The sequence below is a fragment of the Pan troglodytes genome, chromosome 6 (genome assembly GCF_028858775.2).
Source record: "Pan troglodytes isolate AG18354 chromosome 6, NHGRI_mPanTro3-v2.0_pri, whole genome shotgun sequence".
Taxonomy (NCBI): domain Eukaryota; kingdom Metazoa; phylum Chordata; class Mammalia; order Primates; family Hominidae; genus Pan; species Pan troglodytes.
In genome coordinates, this window is record NC_072404.2 from 39112109 (window position 1) to 39136056 (window position 23948).

General features: G+C 34.5%; 1 protein-coding gene across 16 annotated transcripts in view; it reads left to right on the forward strand.

Annotated features, from left to right (window-relative positions):
- Positions 1–23948, forward strand: part of BBS9 (Bardet-Biedl syndrome 9) — a 797962-nt gene that overhangs the window by 238856 nt on the left and 535158 nt on the right. For 8 of the 16 annotated variants that reach the window (XM_063814155.1, XM_054655541.2, XM_063814157.1 and 5 more), the window contains 5 exons: positions 3625–3727; positions 5780–5884; positions 7423–7437; positions 12424–12564; positions 22016–22111. In XM_063814155.1, the coding sequence (XP_063670225.1) occupies positions 3625–3727; positions 5780–5884; positions 7423–7437; positions 12424–12564; positions 22016–22111 (460 nt within the window). The remainder of the gene's footprint in view (positions 1–3624; positions 3728–5779; positions 5885–7422; positions 7438–12423; positions 12565–22015; positions 22112–23948) is intronic. The other 8 variants (XM_063814159.1, XM_063814156.1, XM_063814158.1 and 5 more) reach the window with 2 other exon arrangements.

Here is a 23948-nt window from a genome sequence, read left to right on the forward strand (position 1 = left end):
TGGAGGAGCTTGACAGGGCACCAAGCTTTACCAATTGTGTTCGCTTACACTGGAACCAGTGGGTGGCCCAAATGTGGAGATCTTTGGTCGAACTTGAAGGGAGCTGAATCTTACAACAGTTTCCTAAGCTAAGTTTTTTGGATTCTTGCCACTGGAAACAAGGGTGGTCTTTCCCCAACCTCCTTTCCCCCAATCCAATCAAAGGCTCTATCTCATTAATACTTCTGAATCTGGAAAGGCATTAGTGGCAAGAAATCAAACACTTAAGAAAAAGAAATAACTGTCGAGTTCCAGGAATGATTTGTACTTTTGTATAGGGACACCTCTTTTAAATCTATCTACTGATAACGTTCAGACACATACATGTAATAATTTAGGAGTGCACTGTTAATTGCAATAAGAGATCTTGTGCCTTAACTAGATAACATTGCTCATGCTAATTGTACCCCCAGCCAACCAGGAATTAGCACCGTAAGTAAACATACCTTTCCCTCCCATGCAGTTCTTAAGCTTTCATGTGTAGTAGCCACCTTAAAATGATGGCATGACACTACTGGAAAATTCTCCTTCCGTTCGTGGAACTTACTATATTTGAGAATACCTAAGTCACAACTGTCTTTCTCATTGCCGTTATAAAAGCATGAGAAAGAATGCAACAGGCAAGGGTTGCAGAAAATTGGCGGGACTCACACAGCAGACACAATGACTTCCTGATCCTGTCTGACAGTTTCTATACAAATTTCTACTATAAATCTCTCCTTATGACCTTTTATAACAACAGCAGCCAAGATATATAACCATGCAAGTTTCCATCATAATAAATCCTGTTAATTGAGAAAATTTTTCCATCCGTTCCAAGTGAATGAAGATGTGGCTACCTTGAGTATGTGTGCATGATGCGTGACCATCTATTCCAGGCAACTAGGCGAGTGGTTGTTCATACCTGGCCTTTGGTGTCATATTTATATATCTAGGATAAAAATTTGGTATTCTATTTCCTAAGGGTTATATTTCATAAGAGGCAGAAAATAGCATGGAAAATTCTTGTATCAATGTTTTATATTTTCTCCTTAATATTCTATAATTATTTTCCTGTTAAAATATAAGACTTGTGATCTAGCCAAGTCTTTAACTCTTTTTTGGCTCAAACACAACTATTCTTTGTTACTGTTGTTATTTTCATTACCCATCTCCTTGATTTGTATTTTGAAAGGGCCTAGCCCATTGTTGGGGTTCAATAAATATGTGCATGAGAGCTATCATGATTGTGCAACTAAACCAAATGCAAACCCTTCTTGTTACAATGTAAAATTCTGTGATTATTGTCTAAGTAGACATCGTTGTGCCAGGAAAAGCCAGACTGCTCTTTTTCAAATGGCTTATTACTACTTAAAGGAATTTTCATTTTTACTTAAAACTGAGCTCTCATAAGACTTTCCTGGTCACTATTTTCAATTCTCTACTTGGATTGATGGCTTTGCACAGGTTATTTACCTTCTTTGAACCTCTATTTTTTAAACTGTAAAATAGGGATACTTTTTCATCTGCAAAGTTATTTTGAGTCTTAACCACAGTTGGTTAAAGGCATGGGCTCAGGATTCTGGCAGATAGCAGTTAAATTGTGGTTCTTCCACTTGCAATCAAAGTGGCCTTGGGCAAATTACTTAGCATCTCTGAGCCACAGTCTTTTGTAAAATGGTTTATGATGGTACCTGTCAAACATTTTTGTAAAGAGTAAATTAAATAATGGCACATAAATAATTTGTTAGCATGGTTCCATGAATATAGAAAAATGCTAATGTTTTTTTTATCATTAATATTATTCATTTTATTTAAAAATATATGTACAGACTAGTATTATATTATTGTAATAGTAGAATATTTAAATTGTGTCTTGTTTGTTTAATGGACTAGCTAGTTGAAAGAAAGTTGTTTGTAGCACTTGCATGGTGTCTTCCTGCCATAATAACCATCAGGGTTTTACTAAAAAGGTATTATGTTTACAATGGCCAGACATCATTGAGGAAGTTTAGTTTGTAGCATGATGATTCCCTATGTATTCCCAGGATTTACAAAGTAAAAATTGAGGATTCGTTGTTCATGGTGTTTATCATATTTAATTGCATCAATAGTTGTCTTAAAAATTTTCCTTTGCAAGTCAAAATTTTTATGTTTTTAACTTATTTTTAAGTTGTGCAGAATGCTCACATCACTTAAAATTAATACATTTACTGAATCTAATTATGTGTTCATAATGTTTGTGGGCCACTTGTATATTCTTGTATATATAAAAATATTATACATATTTAATCAAGGAAGAGGTAATACATGCTTTTTATTGAAAAGAAACTTCAAAACTACTTTTCTTAACAATAAGAATGGTCCTTGAATTATGTTAATGTATGTATCTGTCTCATATAACAAAGTCTAATAACTAGACTGAACTGCCGTATAGAAAAGGTACCATATAGAATGGTGGTTTATTTTATTTAATTTTTTTTCTCATGACATACGAGTCACCATGATAGAAAATTTTAAAATAGCTTTACTTAGATATAATTTAGATACTATATTATTCACTTAGTTAAAGTTACAATCCGATGATTTTTAGTATAGTGTATTTACAGAATTTTGCAACTATCACCACAATTTAATTTTAGAACATTTTATCCCACCTAAAAGAAATGCCATACCCATTAGCTGCCATTCCCCATCTCTCTCATCCCTAAGCAACTCCTAATCTACTTTATTTCTCTATAGATTGCCTATTCTATACATTTCATATAAATGGATCATACAATATGTGGTTCTTTGTGACTAGATTTTTTCACTTAGCATCATGTTTTCAAGGTTCACCCATGTTGTGGCATGTAAATGAAATAATGCACATAAATTTGTTAGCATGGTTTCATGGATATAGAAAACTGCTAATGGTTTTTATCATTAATATTATTCATAATGTATTTCATTTCTTTTATTGCTGAACAATATTTCATTGTATGAATATATCACATTTTGTTTATTCATTCATCATGATGGGAATTTGGATTATTTCTGCTTTTTGGCTATTAGCATATTGTTGCTATGAACATTTGTGTATAAGATTTTGGGTGGACATATGTTTTCATTTCTCTTGGTATAGAATTGTGAAGTTATATGTTAAATTTATGTTTAACCTTTGAAGAAACTGCCAAACTTTTCTTAGAGTAGCTGTACCAATTTACATTTTCACTGGCAATATATGAGGGTTCTAGTTTCTCCACATCATTGCTAACACATGTTATTGTCTGTCCTTTTGATTATAGCCATTTTATTGGGTACGTAGTGGTATCTCATTGTGGTTTTTAGTTCGTATCTCCTTCATAACTAAGGATATTAAGCATCTTTGCATGTACATATTGCCAATCTTTATTCTTTTGAGTAAAGTCTGTTTAACTTTTGTGCACAGTTTCTACTTGATAGAATATTTTAATCTATTACTTACTGTATTATGTTTTGTGACTACTCATTTTTTCCTCAGGTAATATTTTCTAATTATTTGCTAGTTATGTTTAAGTAGTTATGATAGTCTATCAGTTTGAATAAAATGTAATTTTCTATTGATAACAATTTCTGTTTCCTTAGGTCACACTGCAGAACAGAGTGATATTGCAAAAAGCCAAATTATCAGTCTACGTGCAACCACCATTAGAATTGACTTGTGATCAGTTCACCTTTCAATTTATGAGTAAGTTTTTTGTTTTGGCTGAAAGTCTACCATGGTGTGAATTTTTAAAAAATACTAGTTTGTTCATTTAATGGCTATTATTTCATGTCTGAATGGTGAGATTGGGATCATCCCAAAATCAATGATTGTGTTGTTTTGCTTATATTTTCCCTCTTAGCATCAGCATGAACGTTCAATCAATGATTGTTGGGTCAAATTCATCTTTTACGTTTACAGATTTCTAGGTGCTTTTCTGAACTTGTTGGACCTATAATTGTTTTTGATTTATTTATTTATTTTTGAGACAGGGTCTCATTCTCATTGGCCCAGGCTGGAGTGCAGTGGCACCATCATGGCTCACTGCAGCTTCGACTTCCTGGGCTCAAGTGATCCTCCCACCTCAGCCTCCTGAGTAGCTGGGACTACAGGAAAACACCACCTGACTAATTTTTTGTATTTTTAGTAGAGACGGGGTTTTGCCATGTTATCCAGGCTGGTCTTGAACTCCTGGGCTCAAGCAATTTGCCTATCTCGGCCTCCCAGAGTACTAAGATTACAAGCGTGAGCCACCGCTCCTGGCCTGTTTTTAAATACTAAAATTTAGAAGGCTTTCTTTATTGGTGTTTCTTTAGTGATCTATTTATTGAATCGGTAATGTTTGAAGAATTAATATGGACTTTGGAGTTTGGCCTGAGTTTGAATCCAGCTCTAACACTCACTTGATGTGTAACCTTAGGCAAAAACTACATTAGTAATCACTTGGAGCCTCATTTATTTTAATCTGCAAAAAAGGGGTAATGATATTTGTTTTACAAGGTTGTTTTGAGGATTTAATTAGAAAGTAAATCTACAAAAGATATTCATAATAATGCTTAAAATAGTAGACATGTCATTAATGGCAACTCTTAGTAAGGTTTCTTTGTATAGAATCTCTTACTCCCAACCATTTATATCCAAATTGTCATTAGTCCTGTTAAGATAATCTGAACTACCTTTCAAGTCTTTTTTCTTTTTTTAGTTTACTATAGCTTTTCTGCTAAGGCTTCTATCTCTTATTCACGAAGTCAAGAACATATCTTTCTTTTTTTGCCTCCACATAACCAACCCATAGCTGAGTGCCTGCCGTTAGTAGGAATTCAACAAATCTTTGTAGAATGAATGAATAAACGATTGAGTGAAGTAACCTCATAGGTGATACCCAGCCATTGAACTTTTGCTTGCATTTCTGATTTTGTATAACACTTCCAATTTGTCTTTCTAAAATACATTCTAAATAATTTATTTTTTCCATTTATTATGGCTCTCTAATACAGGTTGGGGGCCAAATTATGTTAACATAGATGAGCATGCACAATCTGTTAAGTGGCTACTGTGTAACACTCCCTCATCCATTTTCTCCTTCAGTCTATGTTCTACCCATGATAAATTGCTATTTTCCTCCCAAATTCTCTTGCCCTTTTGTGTACCGTTTTCTCTGTTCATGCTGTCTGTTCCTCGAAGTAAAGAGCAGCAGTGGTGTAGAATGCCAGTTTCTTTGTACCTTGTTCTGGAGTTAATTCCTAGTAGCTGTGTTACCTTAGGCAAGCTTCTTTTTTTGTTTTTGTTTCTGTTTTTGAGACAGAGTCTCACTCTGTTGCCTGGACTGGAGTGCAGTGGAGCAATCTCGGTTCACTGCAAACTCCACCTTCCAGGTGTCACCACGCCCAGCTAATTTTTTTGTATTTTTAGTAGAGATGTGGTTTTCTCATTTTGGCTAGGCTGGTCTTGAACTTCTGGCCTCACGTGATCCGCCCACCTAGGCCTCCCAAAGTGTTGGGATTACAGGTGTGAGCCACTGTGCCCGGTCTTAGGCAAGCTTCTTAATCTCTCTGTATTTCAGTTTTCTCATGCATAATAAATGAGGACAATAATAGTATCAACCTCACAGGTTTGTTGTGAAGATTTAAAGAGTTACCTCATGTAAAATGCTTATGACAGTACCTGGCATGTGGTGAGTGCTTATTAAATTTTAGCTCTTGTTAATAACAATTGCCCCAAATTATGTAATTTATATTATTTTTACATTGCTTATAGCACCAGATTTGACTAGAACAGTAAGCTTTTCTGTTTATCTGAAAAGAAGTTATACACCATCAGAATTGGAAGGAAATGCTGTTGTTTCTTATTCCAGACCAACAGGTAAACATACAGGCTTAATCATTACTTTAAGTTGTTGGAGTTATGAGTAAAATGCTTATGCATTTAAGATGAGAAAACATACTGTGAAATATCATTAAATGAGAAGATGTTATTTTCTACTGTTAAGTAAAATCATGTTTTCATTACTTTTATGTGTTATGAGTAGTTCGTGATAAGGCTATTTAGCTGATTTCCATATGTAATGTTTGGTTCCCTCTTTTCAGTTAATAGCAAATCTGATACATTTTTATTCCTAATAGAAGAATGTTATCTAGTCAGACTTCATTTATTTGAACCAAAGGCTAGTATTGATGCAGGATTTTTGCTCCTTAGTTCAGCTATATCTGCGTTCTTATTTCATGACCAGGAAGAATTAGGCATGCGGACACAGTGAAGAGTGAGGAGGGTGGAATTTTTAAAGCGGGTTTCCACCTCACAAATTGAATACCAGGGCTCCCACACATGAGCTGATGAGGCCAGGCTCCTCCCCTGCATAAGGCACAAATTCCTTGTGGCCCCACCCCATTTCCCCAGTGTGCTCGTGGGCATGTCCAGGCAAGCCATAGGTAGTATTTTAAAAGGCAGCATTCGATTGGCTAAAAGACATTATTCAGAAAGAATCAATTGGGAAAGGGCAGGCACACAGGGGCAGAAGTTCTTCTGGGTTTTGGGTTTCATCCAGGACCAGCAGTACGGTCTTTCAGCCCTCAGGCTGTTTTAAGCCTGAAGGTAAGATTTCACCTGGGACCTTTCCGTATTTGCTTAGGCGTTTGTCTGCCTCCTACGGCTATCAGTATGAATTAGTAGAAAATAATATTATGGATTGCTCCAACATTAGGGCAGTAATCAGAGTTTTAGACACTGTTTTAGTGACTAAATAAAACTCTTTAGCATCTTATGTGTTAAAATACTTAAGAACAGATCTTTTAAAACTTAGTCTGCATTTTTCAACATTTTTGGCTATTATGCTTTTCTGCAATTTAAAAGACAGAATTTAGAAGATTACTAATCATTGGTATTGGTTGAAAGTGAATTAGAAACTAACATTGAGAGAGTCTGCAGAATGCCAAGAGAAGCAAAAAGATACGTTATCAATAGTATTATTTACTTAAATTATTATAAAAAAGAGGAACTGGATTGACTTTAAAGGGGAAAGTTAAAATAAAATAAAATAAATTCAAAAAGTAACTGGAAATATTAATATTATGTATTTTCCCCTTTATTGAGTCTTTTTTGCTGTTTGGCTAGATCATATATCTTGGTTTTTTCCCCACATTTACAGTGGAATAACACATTCTCATAGACTTCTGAGAATGGAAATATAAATAAATGTATTGCTGGGTTTCATTTATTTGTGTTATACTCTCAATTGTGAATTGACTTGTGTTTGGAGAGTCATTTAAGTCATCTGTGAGAATCTTGAAATTTTAATTTGTATTTTAAGCAGATATGTGTCAAATTTGTATTGTAACTTTACCACAGATAATTTGTTGCATTCTTTTCCCCCTACCCATTTTTGCATTGCCTGTGATGGACAGATCGAAATCCTGATGGTAAGTGTAAAGATAATTTAGAAAAAAATGAATTTCAGAACTGAAATTTGTTTGATGAATTGAATTGGTATTATACTATGAATGAACTCTTTTTATGGACTGCTCTTTTAACTAGAAAAAGTTCTTTAGGATGGTACAGTGCCTTGATTCTGCTATGGAGAGCATAGTAGATGTTTCCACAGAGACTTGTCATTATTAGTTGTTTCGGAGTCATGAGAAAGAATGAAATTAGGAGTAAAAATAGAACGTCTTTTTTGAAAAATATTAAAGATGTTATTGACAACTTATTTCTGCAAGTCATTGGTTATTTAGCTGCATGCTCTGTTATTTTACCTAAAAGAAAGAAAGAGTTTAAAAAAAGAGTGTTTGTCACTGAATTCTAAGTTGTGTTTTTCTACATGCTCCAAGAGATTCACCTCTCTGTGATAAGAATGGTGTGTGTGTTCGCTCTGTGGGCCTATTCCTTGTCTTGTTTAGAATTTGTAGGGGAATGTTATCAAACATCTGACTCCCTCTAACTTGCTTGGGTCAGTGTTGTTACTCACTTTGTTTTCCCCAAATCTTTTGCTTGACTCTGCTATGATTCTGATCACAATATGAACTTAATTAAGTTTGTTCCTTAGGTTCTCCTTGTAGGTTTTGAGCTTTTTGAGGGCAGGGGTCAAGCACTCATCTTTGAATTGCATACTAACAGAGTACATAGCAGGCACTACAAGTATCTCTGATTATTTTTCCCTCTTAGATATAGACTTAATGTGGTAGTTTATCTTTATAAGTTATTTTAAGATACATTTTAGATAGCAATATTAATTAGTAATTAATAAATATAATGAAATGACTTAAAGATTGTGGCAATATTTACTCATGCCGTTTGGGTGATGCCAACAATCTGAGTTGCATAGCACATGTCATCTTGATATCTGGAAGGTATATATATATTTATATGAGAAGTGTTTTAATAGAAGTAAATGATTAGCTTAATAACACAAAGTATACTTGTCAAATTAGAATTTGGGTCATTAAAAAATAACCTGATATTAATAATGAATATTTACATTTTAATTAGCTAGATTGCCTGTAATTTTTAAGATTTTGGACCGAATTTTGTAAAATATCATATTATTATTTAAATGATTAGTTTTAAGTTTAAAAAAATCAGTTAAGGTTATTGTTCAAAGAAATTTATTCCTTCTTACTGTAAATTCAGCCCAAACTATGAGGAAAAAACCCACAATTTATAGAAATTGTAGTGTGTCAATACAAAGTGAAAGCTGGTTTTAATAATCTCTTTGATATATTTTAAAATTATAATTAAGCTTTAGGGAGTGGAGTTGAAATATTCAGCGGCACCTAGTAGGCAAGAAAATAATATGTTGCCACTTAGATCTTACTTACACACAAGGCTTCATATTTCAAAGACTGATCCGTTTTATTGTCTTGATCTGTTCGGGCTGCAATGCAGATAAGCAGTTCTGCTTTTATATGTGGAAAAAGAGAGGCAAACGAGGTTTTATGTTGTCCCATAAGGGTTAGTCTCCATTATTTCTGCATTAAAGTTACATGACGTGGGCAGTGTAAAACATGACTGCAGATGAAGCACAGTACGTAGCCAGACATAACAGGAAGGGATCAAGGAAGTTCTGGCTACCAGACATTGCTACTGCTTTGGGGTTCCTTGTTTTCAATATGAAATTACTCTAGCAGGCCCCTGGAAAGAGTTCTAAAGGCATTATATAGATCTATAATATATAGGTATGGTTATTTTATTCATATATACATATTTTTTTCTATGTTCTTTTTTCCTTTATTTCTTTAAAGCACATTTTGGCTTCCAATTTGACAGTGATACTGGGCTTTTGGGGTGGGGTGTGCCAGATGTAATTAGAAGTCTCTTCCTGAAAGTAAAATGTTCTGTTAAAGGTAGTTTTGATGAGAATATTCTCTCTGAGTGTTAAATAATTTTGTGATTAATTGCACCATAGTAGTTACGACTATCCATTTCCTCTAGTAGGTTAGGAAGGGAAATGTTTGAAGGAGAGGTGATTATATCTGGTAAAAAGAACTATAGAACAGTCAGTCTGATAAATGACTAGGCCAATATTGGAGTAAAATAAATGACAAAAGTTTCTTTTCTCTCAGCGTAACACTTAGAGAATTCAGTAAGCCAGATATGGAGACTACTTTGCCAACTATAGAGAGAAAATATTGCTGATGGTAGGCAAAGTTAGGACCAATTAGTCTCTTTCAACTAAGTTGAAAGCTGTTCTGCTAGCAACTGTGAAAAGTCTTTAAATACATGTAATTCTTTTCCTTCTCTATTACAAACGCATACACCCACACATGCCTCTATGAGTCTTTGGCTTCAGGTTCTTAGACATAATTACAGCCTGAAGAGTAATTGGTAGCCAAATTTACACTTCAGGTTTCCTAAGAAGGTGTAAATCCCAGTAGAAATGTGCCTCTGATGAACCCCATGTCTAAAAACTAGAGATTGTATTGTAAAATCCTTGGATTTTAATTTGATAGTGTTATAAAATAGTGACATTCTAATTTTTCTTTTAAGGGATGGTTTCTGTAGACTGGTTTTTTTTAAGGATTTCATAACTTTTTCTCCCTAATGGTAAAACTTTTCAAGCTGCCATCATTTAAAAAATAGCCGTAATCATTTTATTAAGTATGAGTGTCATCATTTTTCAAAGTAATGTTTTCCAAATGTCCTATGAAACAGGCTTATAATTCCTGCAGAGAAAAGATATTCTGGAGGGGTTCTACAAATCTTAGCAACTGCAAACCATTGCCCTAGTGTGTGATATTGTCATTAACTGACCTAACTGAACTGTAAATTGAGTTATAATGTATTTTCCTTCTTGGGTTTATTAGTGCTTGCAATCCATTTGTTTCGATTTCTGAAAACATATACACTACCAGTTTCTTTAGCTCTGGGTTCGTGGAGATGTAGGGTAATAATCTTCAAATATATAGGCTTGGTCACTTATAGGCAGTGTTGTTGATTATATTTAATTTTTTTTAACTGTGAATTCAGTCAGTACCTGGTCCAAGTAAAGTAGTGGCTACAGTTTTAGCAGTATAGTTTTAGAGGAACATTCACAGCCAAATTCTGGTTTGAGTAATTAGCTCAGAATTTGGTTGAAAGTGTATAGAAGATAGTTTCTTTTTGTGCCTGTACAGAATTGTCAGAAAAGGAAGCATTTGTTTTTGTTGTACTAGTCATTAAAAACGAAGAAGATGGAAACAAGTTTAAGTTTCCTTGTTCTTTCCAGACTGTATCTATTAATTGATACAATCTGAAATTTTCTCTACAGTTTACTTATTGTAGAGGAAACATACTCAGTGGGTGTATTTCCATAATTTGAGGATATATAGAGTATATGGAAATTTCCTTGAAGTTGGAGAAAGTAGTGCTTTGTAATTGTTTTGTGGTGATATTGACAGTCGTGCTTTGTGCAGTATCTTAGATCATGTTACCATAATATTTTGAGTCAAAACATCTCATCATTGTAAAGTACAAATACACATGCCTCTAAAAACCTCACAGAATGTCATGAAATAATACCCTGGGACTTTTCTTAAGAGACACCAGTTGTAATTCGCATCTAGGATTCCAGGAGAAGTGAATTTAACATCTGTTGGTTATGAGCAAAAAATGAGCTACGTAAAACTTGATGGATAATAGATTATATTGAAGAGAATGACAAATATGCTCCACATGCTCTGAAAAAGTATTTAATTGACCTCATATATCAATATGCTTGCCATTGTTGGTGATTTCTCACTATCCTAGTGAATAAGTAGTACTGAAAAGTGTACTCCCAGCTTGGATGTGGAGTAAGACATACAATTCCAATTGACTTTAGCAAAATATATTGCTAATTCCAGGGATCCTGCTTTGGGATCATGTCTCCAAACTAACTGCTTCTGCTTTTGCTATTTTTAAGCAGCTCCCTGACTCCTCTATAAAGAAATAAATGAATTAATGTGTGGATTCATCAAGTAGAATTAGAACATTTTGAGTGTTCAGTTTTTCTACAGCACTATGGCACGACATAGGCTTCTATATATTATCTTTCATCTTAACCAGTCAAAAACAGAGTTCTAGAAAAAAGGAGAGAAAACTAGGATTTTAGTATTGCTTTTCTAGATTTATAAGTAGAGAGCCTAATTTGCTTTGGTTTCAATTTCATTTTCTGTAAAAATATTGAAAATGATTTTGAAAAGCTTTATACAAATTCTAATATGAAACTCTTCATTGTCATATATTCAGTTACCCATTTCAGTATGCATGTATGAGTATTAAAATCATTTAACAATTGAATGACTGTCTAAATGTCTAAAATGTCACTTAAAGTGATATGTAAAGTTAAATGGCTTGAGAAAAGTATAATTCATATAAAGGTAATATTCTACATATTAATGTGTAAAATGGACATGGACTTCAATAGAACTTCAGAAGAGCAAATCTTGCTTTCATGTTCATAATTTGAATCTTCATCAATTAAAAAAGCTAAAGATTTAAAATGTTTTTGAGTAGAGAAATTTTTAGATATGGTAATATACAGTCTTAAAGATATGATAGAAACTTCATATTCTTTGCTCATGTTTGCTGATAGTCTTGGATTAGGGCTAGAGCTCTGAAGGTCTTAAAGACTTAGTTCAGTAATTGAATGTAAGTGACTATAATGTTTTATATAGTATCCAAATGTGATGATTTTAAAAATATGATACTATTAAAGACAGATCTCATGTCTATGCTTCTTTTAAAATTTTATTTTTGCCTTGTACCTTTTGAAAATAGTAATGAAATATGAATCATGATAATAATTTATAGTTATTTCAGCTTTGTTAAGCAAAATAGGCAGGCAACAAACAAACCAAGATATGTTGCTGCTCAAACTATTAGTAGTACAATTTTTTTTTGCCAAATTATTTGTCAAGTCTATGAATCTACATATCTCTCTTTTATTTTAGGCATTCCGCGAGTTATCCAGTGTAAATTTAGACTTCCCCTAAAGTTAATTTGCCTACCAGGTCAGCCTTCAAAAACTGCAAGCCACAAAATTACTATTGATACCAACAAATCTCCAGTCAGTCTTCTTAGTCTCTTCCCAGGTAAGACTTTTGAAATAACATGCCTGCAGCATCAAAAATGCTAAGAATTTAGAATGGAATCCTTCATCAGCAGATAATGATGGGGTGATTATCAGATAATTGTTAAGTAAGAGTATAAAAATGCCTCAAGGATTTTTCCCTCCTTTGCCTGTTCAAAGGTGAATAGCTTATATCAACAAGGTAATAAGGTATTCCTTTTAAGTTTGATTAAAATTATCATAATAATTATTTTGCTACGGTATTCAGAAATAAAAAATCAAGTGTTTCTCTTTAGACTGTGAATTTTTTTGGCTTGGAATGTAAATATTTATTATTCATCTTTATGGTAGGTTTTTGGATATATCTGTCTTCTAAGTGTATAAATATTTATTATTTATCTTCATTGTAGGCTTTTGTATATGTACCTTTTAAAGTATATTCTTATGTCTCTGAAAAGTAATCTCATAAGTAGATGCTCTTTGTACTGTTTTATTCTGCTGTCTACAGCAGCTAGAGGGTGTGCATCCTGTGCTTCTGGTTGTTTAGAAGGGTTTCATATTTAATGCTTCAATATCACAGTGAACATTTGGGGTAATTTGTGATGGTATGACTTGGAGAGAAGTGTCAGTTTTTCTTTCTGAGTGGCTTAGAAACTAAAGAAGCTTTTATTGGATAAAACATCCTTAGTAACCAAGGTTTTTAGTGTGTCATGTCATTAATTTTCTTGATGGTGGGGTAGAATTGAAGAATAAAATCTTGGAATTAAATCAACCCTTTTAAATCCTTCATTAAAAATCAGCACTGTTGGCTATGAGATGCATCTTTACCTTTGCATTAGTGGATAAGATTTAGGATACAAACAATACTTCTCACAAGGTTTAGAAATTTATGGTAAGTCAACTTTTGTGTTATTAACTACTTAAAGTGCTTAAAATTTATTTTTTATTAATTTGCAGTATTTCAAAAATTTTATTTATATATAACTCTGAAAAATCTCCAAGATTAAATGTTTTACTACAATTATTCTATTCTTAAGTGTGAATTGAGTTTGGAGATATATATGTATATATTGTTAGCAAAATATTTTTTACCTTTTGGGTTCTTTCTCCCATCTCTTCTTTTACCTCCTTATTTTTTAGTCAGTTTTCTTGTAACAAACTTGGATTATGAAAAAAACAGACTCACTACCTTTTGTAACATCTTGCATAAACTTATTAGTTTCTTGGGTCTCCTATACTACCTTAGGAACATAGTTGGAAATTATATGTTGAACACCAAATTTATTGGTGGCTTTGAAAAACATTTAAACACCTGACTTCTGAGGAAGGGTTGATCTTTACTGTAGATAAATGGAACCCAATTAGAATTGAATAAAAACACATGCCTTTGAGCAGAAAGGTAATGTCCATAAGATACGAATTGTATAGTGTGTACTAAAGAAAGCTTAGATGACTTATCCATTTTCCTCCTGATTTTGGGCTCAATTGTTTTGATGTCATTATGCTCATCAGCATATATTTGCTTCTTACTCACTTTAGGAATGGGACACAATGACAAATTTTAAAAAATTTCTTCTGGGATCCAATATATATGATATAGAGTGGTTTTTAAAAAATTCCTGGATTTGTATTAATGTTAAACATGCTGGATGGAATCATGTGCTTGTTTAAAATAAGTATCACTTCACTCTTATAAAAGTAAGACTTAGATAAAGTTGCCATTGCAAATCTTCTGTGTCTGTTTTTTTTAACTGAAAGAAGCAAAATTAATGAGCTTTATAGAGAAGAAATAAAACAACTTTTACTCTACATGTCTTCCCATTTGTTTATTCCAGTTCTCTTTCTGTGAACAAATATAGGTATATTTAAAATAGCTTTAATTTTTCTTATTACAAAAGAAATGTGAAATTTAGAAAATGTGGATAACCAAAAGGAAAAAAGTGAATGTTACTAGTAATTCTACTATCCAGCAATATCTTTTTCTGTTTCATTACATTTTTCTAATCTTTAAATAAATATTTTTTCTAAGCATTTATCCCCAAAAAGAATTTCACTTGTCATTCTGTTTTGAGACATCTTTTTACACCATTAGATATTTTTGATATATGATTTTAATGATTACATAGTATTCTCTCATAAATCCATACTATAAAATCATTTGACCAGCATTATACTTTTAGATATTTACGTTGTTTTTAGTTTATTAATATTGTAAATATACCTGTGATGAACATTGTTGTAACAATACTTCTTCAAATTTATTATAGTTTATTTGATGAATATTTAAAAGTGGAATTGCTGGGTGAGACAGAGAATCAGAATGTTTTTAAAACTTCTGAAATATAGTGTGAAATTGACTTCCTTAAAGAATACCAGTTAACCCTAACAACAATGTTTGAATAAAGGCGTCCAGTACCCCAAACCTTGCCAATAGAGAATATTATAAGAAAAACCTTTTAATATGCTTAATAATTATATAGAAAATATTTATTTACATATATAAATAGCTATCTGGGGTGCTTCTGGCACCCCAGAAAAGTGAATTCAGCAATAAATATCTTTTTTTTTTTTTGAGACAGGGTCTCATTCTGTCACTGAGGTTAGAGTGCGGTGGCACAATCATGGCTTACTGCAGCTTCTACTTCCTGGGCTCAAGCAATCCTCCCACCTTAGCCTCCAGAGTAGCTGAGACTACAGGCATGTACCACCATGCCTAGCTAATTAAAAAAAATTATTTTGTAGAGATAGGGTCCCACTGTGTTGCCCAGGCTGGTTTTGAACTCCTAGGCTCAAGTGGTCTTCCCATCTTGGGCTCCTAAAATGTTGGAATTACAGGTGTGAGCTACTGTGCCTGGCCAAGACATTTCTTTATCTCATATAAAGAGGAATCCAGAAGTGGGCAGTGGAAGCTGTGGCAGTAGTTTATGACTGTTATGAAATACCAAGCATTTTTTCTTTTTTTTGTAATCTACCATCTTTAGTGTGTTGACTTGTTCCGTGACAATAAGATATTTGCTTCAGCTTCAGGCATCATATCTTACTACAAGGTAGGAGGTAGGGGGAAGAAATAGCTATATAGTAATGATGATAACTTTTATTCAGAAAAGGATTTTTTCACAAGATTCCCTAGGAAATTTCTGCTTAGGTTTCAATAGCCATAATTTTTGTCACATGGCTTCCTTTAGCAGTACAAGAGGCTGAGAACTAAATGGGCTAGAGAAAAGGGGGTTGGGAACATGTGTTAAATTACCTGACCATCAACGTATGTCACAATACCAGTAGTTTTATACAAAAATTTTACTTAAATGTAATAACAGATAAAATGTCATTTGATAATAATAGTCTTTTATGTTGCTCAAGTATGTTTCTACATTTGCTAGTCAATACATTTATATTTTAATGGTTACATAATATTCCATTGTTTGGAGGTGTCATGTACATACAGGTTTTTTGTACTTCTCTATTTCCCTTAGGAGAAATTCTTTGGAGACAAATGCTTGAGTTAATGGGTATGCATATTTGAAAACTTTATTCAAATACCAGCTGCCTTTTTGAAAAATTGTATCACGTTATACTCCCAGCATCAAGGTTCATGCGCATGATAGCAGCTGGATTCATTAAATCTTTTAAAATTTTTGACATTATTAGGTAAAAAATGACATTTCATTTTTAACTTGAATTTCCAATATGTTTAATTTTTCTTAACTACTTGCATTTCTTCTTTTAATTCCTTCTTTTAAGGTTTATATTTTTAGGTAGTAAAATTTCTTAATTGCTTTCTTCGTAGTTTCAGGTTTTCATGTTATGCCTGCAATGATCTCTATTCTAAGATTATAAAATACTTATTTTTTCTGGTACATTTTTATACATTCTTTTGTTCTCAAACACAGCTTCAGTGCATATTTTTGTGCTTTTAAAAAAGCTTAAATTGAAGTATGACTTTTGTACCATAAATCACACATTTGAAGTGTATAATTTTGAAAAGTTTGATTTCTGTATTTATCTGTGCAACCATCTCAACGGTTAAGATGCTGAACATATCCATCACTGCCAAAAGTTTCCTTTTGTCTATTAGTAATTCCTTATCCTGCATCCCAAGCAACCACTGATCTGCTTTCTGTTACTAGAGATTAATTTGCGTTTTCTAGAATTTTATAAAATGGAACTATATAGTATATGTTCTTTTTCATCTGTCTTCTTTTGCTCCTTTATTTGATATGTGATTTGCAAATAATTTCTCCCAGTCTGTGGTATGTATTTTGATTGTCTTAACAGAATCTTTGGAAAAGCAGAAGTTCTTAATCTTCATAAACCCCCCCGTTTATCAATTTCTTAATGGTTCATAAATTTACTGTTACATCTAAGAGATATTTCCTAATCCAAGGTTGCAAAGTTTCTCTCTCTTTTTTTTTTGATAGATGTTTTCTAGTTTTAAAGTTTACATTTAAGTCTCTTCCCCATTTTGTGCTGATATTTATGTGTGATGTGAGGGATGGATGAAATTCATGTTTTTGCATCTGGGTGTCTAATTGTTACAGCACTATTTTTCAGACTATCCTTTTCCACTGAATGGCCTTTTCAACTTTGTTGAAAATCATCTGACCACATTTATGTGGGTGTATTTCTGCTTTCTTAATTTTGTTCCATTGATATCTTTGTCTATTGCTATATACCAATAACATTGTGTTTTGATGACTGTATATTTATAATAAGTCTTGAAGTCAGGTAGTATAATTTCTCCAACTTTATTCTTCTCAATGTTGTTTTGGATATTTTAGGTCCTTTGCATTTTCATATGAATCTTAGAATCATCTTGTAAATTAAATAAAACTGGCTGTTGGGATTTTGATTGTGATTGTGATTGTATTGATTCCATATATCAATTTGGAGAGAACCGATATCTTAACAATATTGAACATGGTATAATTTTCTCTCTGTATTCTAGTTTCCTAAGATGAAAGTGCAGACCATTGTTCATTTATTTAGGGTCTATTTTGTTTCTCTCTGTGAGGGTTGGTAGTTTTTCATGTACAGGTTTTACAAATCTTTTGTCAGATATATCCCTATTTCATATATTTTTATGCTATTGTGTTTTATTTCAATTTCAGATTGTTCTTTGCTAATACATAGAAATACAATTTATTTTATTTTCTTTTGATATGGAGTCTCACTCTGTTGTCTAGGCTGGAGTGCAGTGGTACAATCTCGTCTCACTGCAACCTTCACCTCCTGGGTTCAAGCAATTCTCCTGTCTCAGCCTTCCAAGTAGTTGGGACTACAGGCACACGCCACCATGCCTGGCTAATTTTTGTATTTTTAGTAGAGATGGAGTTTCACCATTTTGGTCAGGGTGGTCTCAAACTCCTGACCTCAGGTGATCCACCTGTCTTGGCCTCCCCGAGTGCTGGGATTACAGGCGTGAGCCACCCCACTTGGCTTACAATTGATTTTCTTATATCAATCTTGTATCATGCAACATTGTTAAACCACTTGTGGGCTCTATTAGCATTTTTGTAGATTTAATCAGTCAGATTTTCTACATAGATGATCATGTTACATGCAAATCAAAACAGTTTTACTTCTTCCATTCCAACTGGATTGTTTGTTTTTGCTTGCTTTTTGCCTTGGCTAGAACCTCTGGGATAATGTTGAATAGAAATGGTGAGAACAGACATTGTCTTTCACCATTAAGTATGTTTTAGCTATAAGTATTTTTTAGATTTTTTTTTTTTTTTAACCAGGTTGAGGAAGTTCCCTTCTATTCCTAGGTCGCTGAGACTGTAATCAGGAATGGATATTGGATTTTTTCAAGACTACTTCTACATCAGCTGAGACATTCTTATCGTTTTCTTCTTTATTTGATTAAATATGGTGGATTACATTGATTAATTTTTAATGTTAGCCCAACCGTGCATTCTTGAGATAAATTATAGATGGTCATGATATATTATCTTTTCACTATATTTTTAGATTTAATTTGCCAAACTGTATTTTAGAATTTTTGTATCTATGTTCATGAGAGAAATTGATCTGTAATTTAGTTTTTTTCTAAAGTTATGTGAATAATTTTTACTCCATCCCCCCACATTTTATGTTTTGATGTCATGAGTTTCTTATATCTGGATATTTATACTTCTCTCCAGATTTGGAAGGTTTTCTCTTATTGTTTTGCTTGATTCTGTTCCCTAAATCTTGCAGCCTTTCTTCTTTCCTTTCATTTTTTTTCCTCCTCTCACTGTATTTTCTAATAATCTGACTTTGAGTTCACAGATTCTTTCTTCTGCTTAATCAGTTCTATTTTTGATGTTCTTCCTTATATTTTCCCCCTTCCCCCTCCTCTCCCCTCCCCTTCCGCCTCCTCTCCCCTCCCCTTCCCCCTCCCATCCTTTCCCCCCTCCCCCTCCACCCTTTTCTCCCATCCTGTCCTCCTCCCCCTCCTCTCACCTCCCCTCCTCTCTCAGGGTCTTGCTCTGTCATCCAGGCTGGAGTGCAGTGGCATGATCATGGCCCACTGCAGCCTTGACATCCTGGGCTCAAGCAATCCTCCGACCTCAGCCTCCCAAGTAGCTGGGACTACAGGTGCATGCCATCACACCTGGCTAATTTTCTTATTTTTTGTAGAGACAAGGTTTCACTTTGTTACCCAGGCTGATCTCGAACTGCTGAGCTCAAATGATGTGCCTGCCTCGGCCTCCCAGAGTGCTAGGATTACTGCGCCCAGCTGTTTTCATTTCATTCATTGTATTTTTTCAGCTCCAAAACTTGTTATTATTCTGGGTTTTGTTTCTCTATTTTTTTATCTTTTTTTTTTTTTTCCTGGTTTGTTGAGCTTCCTGAAAACAATTATTTTGAATTCTTTGTTAACCTGTAGATGTCCATTTCTTTGGGGTCAGCTACTGCGAAATCATTGTGTTCTTTTGGTAGGGATATGTCTTCTTTGTTTTTCATGTTCCTTGTTGCCATACTTTGATGCCGGCACATTTGGTGGATCAGTCTCCTCTTTCCAACTTCGTGTGCTGATTTTGGTGCGAAAGACCTTCTTCTATGGGAAGGTCAAGGGTGCTGGCAGTGTGAGATGTAGAGGTTCTGGACCTGGCAAGGGCATAGCAATGTAAACTGTGTGCAGCTCTCTTAGCTGTGGTTGGTGTTGGTTAAGATTGCAGGTATCCTCAGTTGCCAACTCTGTGAGTGTTCTCAGCAATAGTGAGGGCTATTGGGATCTTTAATGGCAGTGGATGCTAGGGTACTCCCAATCTCTTTTTCTCCCACCAGGGAAATCATGGCCAAGGGGATCCCTCTTGGCACTCTATCTGGCTTGTGGGCCAGTTTCCAGTGCCTGATGAGTGGCACCTATGGAGATGCCATGGAGCCAAGTCCTGAAGCATGAGTATGTGTAAAAGGACTTTGGTTCTGGGCTTTGGGTGGTAATGGCACCAGTGCCTGGGGCACAGGAACCCCCACTGCTGTGTTGGTGATGGTATATGAGGCATTAGTGTTTATGAAACAGCCGGGGAGCCCGAGATGGGAGCATGGATGTGTGCAGTTACTCCGGCTCTGGGGTACAGGATGGGACCTTGTCCTCTATGGCAGGTGATGTAATGACTGAACCATAGGAATACGCAGAGAGACCTTAGCTGTAGGACCTCGGGTGTGAGCTGGCTCACTCTGGTGGTAGCTCTGGTATCTGAGACATGGATGGGCATAGTGCAGCCACAGAGCCAGTGTCTGAAGTATGCACATTCATGAGGTGACTGTGACCTGGGGGTTAGGGGAATGTGCAAGGTTTGGAGAGGTGGTGGTTTTGGTTCTGGGGTGGTACAACAGCAGCTACTTCTTGAGCAAGGGAATATGGAGCCATGCCTTCCTCTCTGGGGTTCCCTGGTGGAAATGGCTATTGGTTACCTCAGTGGCAAAAGATGCTGGTGTCTTCTGTGAAGCAGGCTGCTGGGAACCGTGGAAGTTCCCACTCCACGGCTGTCACCAATAGGCTGTTGCCTTTATTCTTTGTCACTAGCCATCTGTAGGCATCTTAGGTATGCTGATATAACCAGCCATTTGTTCCGTTTTGCTGCAGCTTCTTAAATGGGCCCTTGAGCTCCCACAGGGCTATTATGGTGTTTGAATAGCTGTCTTTCTCTCTCTCTAATTTTTTTGCTGGGGATGAAGACTAGTGTCCCCTAGTTTACCATCTTGGTGACATCCTTTACCCCTGTGATGATGTTTAATGTTTCTTTTTCTTTTTTTCTTTTCTTTCTTTTTTTCTTTTTTTTGAGATGGAGTCTCACTCTGTTGCCCAGGCTGGAGTGCAGTGGCATGATCTCGGCTCCCTGCAACCTCCACCTCCTGGGTTCAAGCGATTCTCCTGCCTCAGCCTCCTGGGTAGCTGGGACTACAGGCGCATGCCACCACGCCCGGCTAATATTTTGTATTTTTAGTAGAGACGGGGTTTCACCGTGTTAGCCAGGATGGTCTCGATCTCCTTACCTCATGATCTGCCCACCTCGGCCTCCCAAAGTGCTGGGATTACAGTCATGAGCCACCACGCCTGGCCTAATATTTCTTTTCTCTGTCACTTTGTCTGTAAATTGGTAAGTTGGATCTACAGCTAGCAGAGTCAAGATTGACTATTCTGGCCAGAGTTCTTCATGGATGGTAGTATAGACTTTCAGCAAACAGAGGGCACATAATATTTGTTTGTCTTTTTTTGTGTGTGATGGTAACAGCCATTGATATCCAATGCTGACATCCATTAGTTCACTACAGGCTGAAAAATAGATATTTTGTTTCTTTCACACTTTCATCATTTTTTAGCTGGAATATTTCTACAGAGAGAACCTTTCCTTTAGTAGTTGTTATATGGTGCAGTTTGAGTAGGGTTTTCAGGATAAATGCTTGGTTCTTTCCCTTTATTACTAATTTTTAAAATATTTTAAATAAATAGAGCTTAAAATAAATAGTATTGATTCTCTAAGATCATCCAATAGTGACCATTTTTTTTATTTTGTTTTTAAGTCTCTGTATGAACTCATGCCTTTAAACATATTTGATGTGTTTTACTCCATTGCAATTATTATTTTCTTTGATACTCTAATATTTTTATCTCTGGCCAGTAGTAGTCTCTTTAAGCTGGCTTTCAAGTTGTTTTCATAAAACCCTACTGGCTCAGTAATAGCTTCCTTGCTATCTGGCCTGAAAAGATATTCTAAGTTCATCTTGCACGTGTTCTGTCTCATATCTGGAATCAACCATTAGAATAAATGAAATTAAATGACTCCAGAGTTTTAGTGTAAGGCAGAAATTTCATTAATTGGAAGCTACTATGGAAATCAAGGTGAATATATTATAGCTCACACATGGAGTTTATACATGACTAGTGACATAAAAAACACGCATCATTCAACTAAGGTTCCTATTTCAAATGTGTTCATTTTGCCTTCTGGTTACATGAGGTGATTTCTCTCTTTTCTTTGTAGGTTTTGCCAGTCAGTCAGATGATGATCAGGTGAATGTAATGGGTTTTCACTTCTTAGGAGGTGCTCGAATTACTGTTCTTGCTTCCAAAACTTCTCGTAAGTAAAACCATGTTATTATTGCTTTTTAAATTTTTTTCTAAGGATACCACATCACAGAGGATACTCACATCAATAATTCCTGCAAAGGGTGATGTTCATTTAGATTTCAGTAACTAAAGCCATGATATTAAGTAGATAGGATGTGAAAGTTGTGAAGTGAGGATTGTGTTTTATTAGAGAACACTGATGTTGCCCAAGATTACCTTACCATGATCTAAATTTCACCAAAAATCAGATATGTAACTGATATATTCACTTTATCAGAGTGTATGTAATTTTTGTCTTGGAGCTAAGAAGAGTCTAAGAGAGGAATTTAAAGAAATGAAAAATATTTTTGAGGTAGGTATATGGTGAACTAGATTTGGGAACTGCTAGAACTTGGAATTTTTTTGTTTGCATATATTCTTGTTTATTCCTTTTGGACATTGGCAAAGATGACAGTGAAAGTGGATAGCTTTTGCTGAGTGTAATTTCAATAGGCAGAAAGGTGTAGTAACTATGTAGTCAAGTTTGAATTTAAATATGCTTTATTGATTTGGTCGCTTTATGTATGTGAGAATAATAGTTGAAACTAGTCAATGTAAAACTAGCTCTTGACATATGTAGTATATTGAAGCTACTGAACTTACTGAGTTATACACACCTTTGTGGGAATAAAGTAAGATATTAAGAAAGGAAGTATTTAACGAATTTGTATTGAGAGAAAAAAGTACACACACACACACACACACACACACACACACCCCCCACACCCCCTTGAAATAGTCTGGCTCAGGACATTCCAATTAAAAAAAAAACTCTAGTTTTTCTGGTGAGCTTTCACTTTCTACCCATACATTTGCAGTTGTAGTTGGTTATTGCTTTTCTAATAATAAGAGTACAATAAGGCCATCTGTTTTTGAAAAAGAAAAGTATTAGCAGGAGGAACAGACATCCCATTTAGAAACTGTAACAATGTTTTTATGGCTAAAATCATAATAGTTTCTGGAATATGTCAATTGATGACTGGTAAAATAGACTCAGATACTATTGAAGACTCAATAATAGGTCACAGAAATAACAACTCTGAGAAGAAAGAGGAGATTCTTTATTTTCATGATTTTTCTGATTGGTCATGATTGCAGTATTCTTTACATTGGCATCATTTTTTAAAAAACAAATCATTTTATTTTGATAAGAAGACTTAACATGAGATCTATCCACTTAACAAAATTTCAAATGTATAGTTCAATATTGCTAACTGTAAGTACATAGCACCATTTTGCTTTGATTAGCTTTAATCTCCAGTTGGATGGTAGAACCATTTTGGTGCATTTCTCTTAGTTTAACAGTTATCCTTAGTTAAACTAAAAAAGTTATGCCAACATTTCTTTGGGAAATTGTACACATTTGTTTGACTGCAGTTGATGGTGCTGTATAATGAATCTGCAATTGAGACCATTAAAAAAGGCAAAAATTTTTGCAAATGAATATATTTATATCCTAATGTATTTTATTTATAACTTTTAATATAAAGTAACAAGTAGAACACTGATGTTGCCCATGATTACCTTACTGCTATCTAAAGTTTACCAAAAATCAATTATATATCTGATTTATTCTCTTTATCTGAATGTATGGCAATTCCCTGACTTAGCATAGTGTAGGTACACAAAATCAAATAATGGAATAGGACAGGACCTTTTAAACAAGGAGCCAAATAAACTGTGTAAATTGAAACCTGAATAATAGTCATTACAATTCTATGATAGTTTTTGGCTACAGTGACACACAGAATCCTACCTAGGAGATGCCTATGGTGATGGAGAGAGATAGGTATAAGGAGAGTGTACTT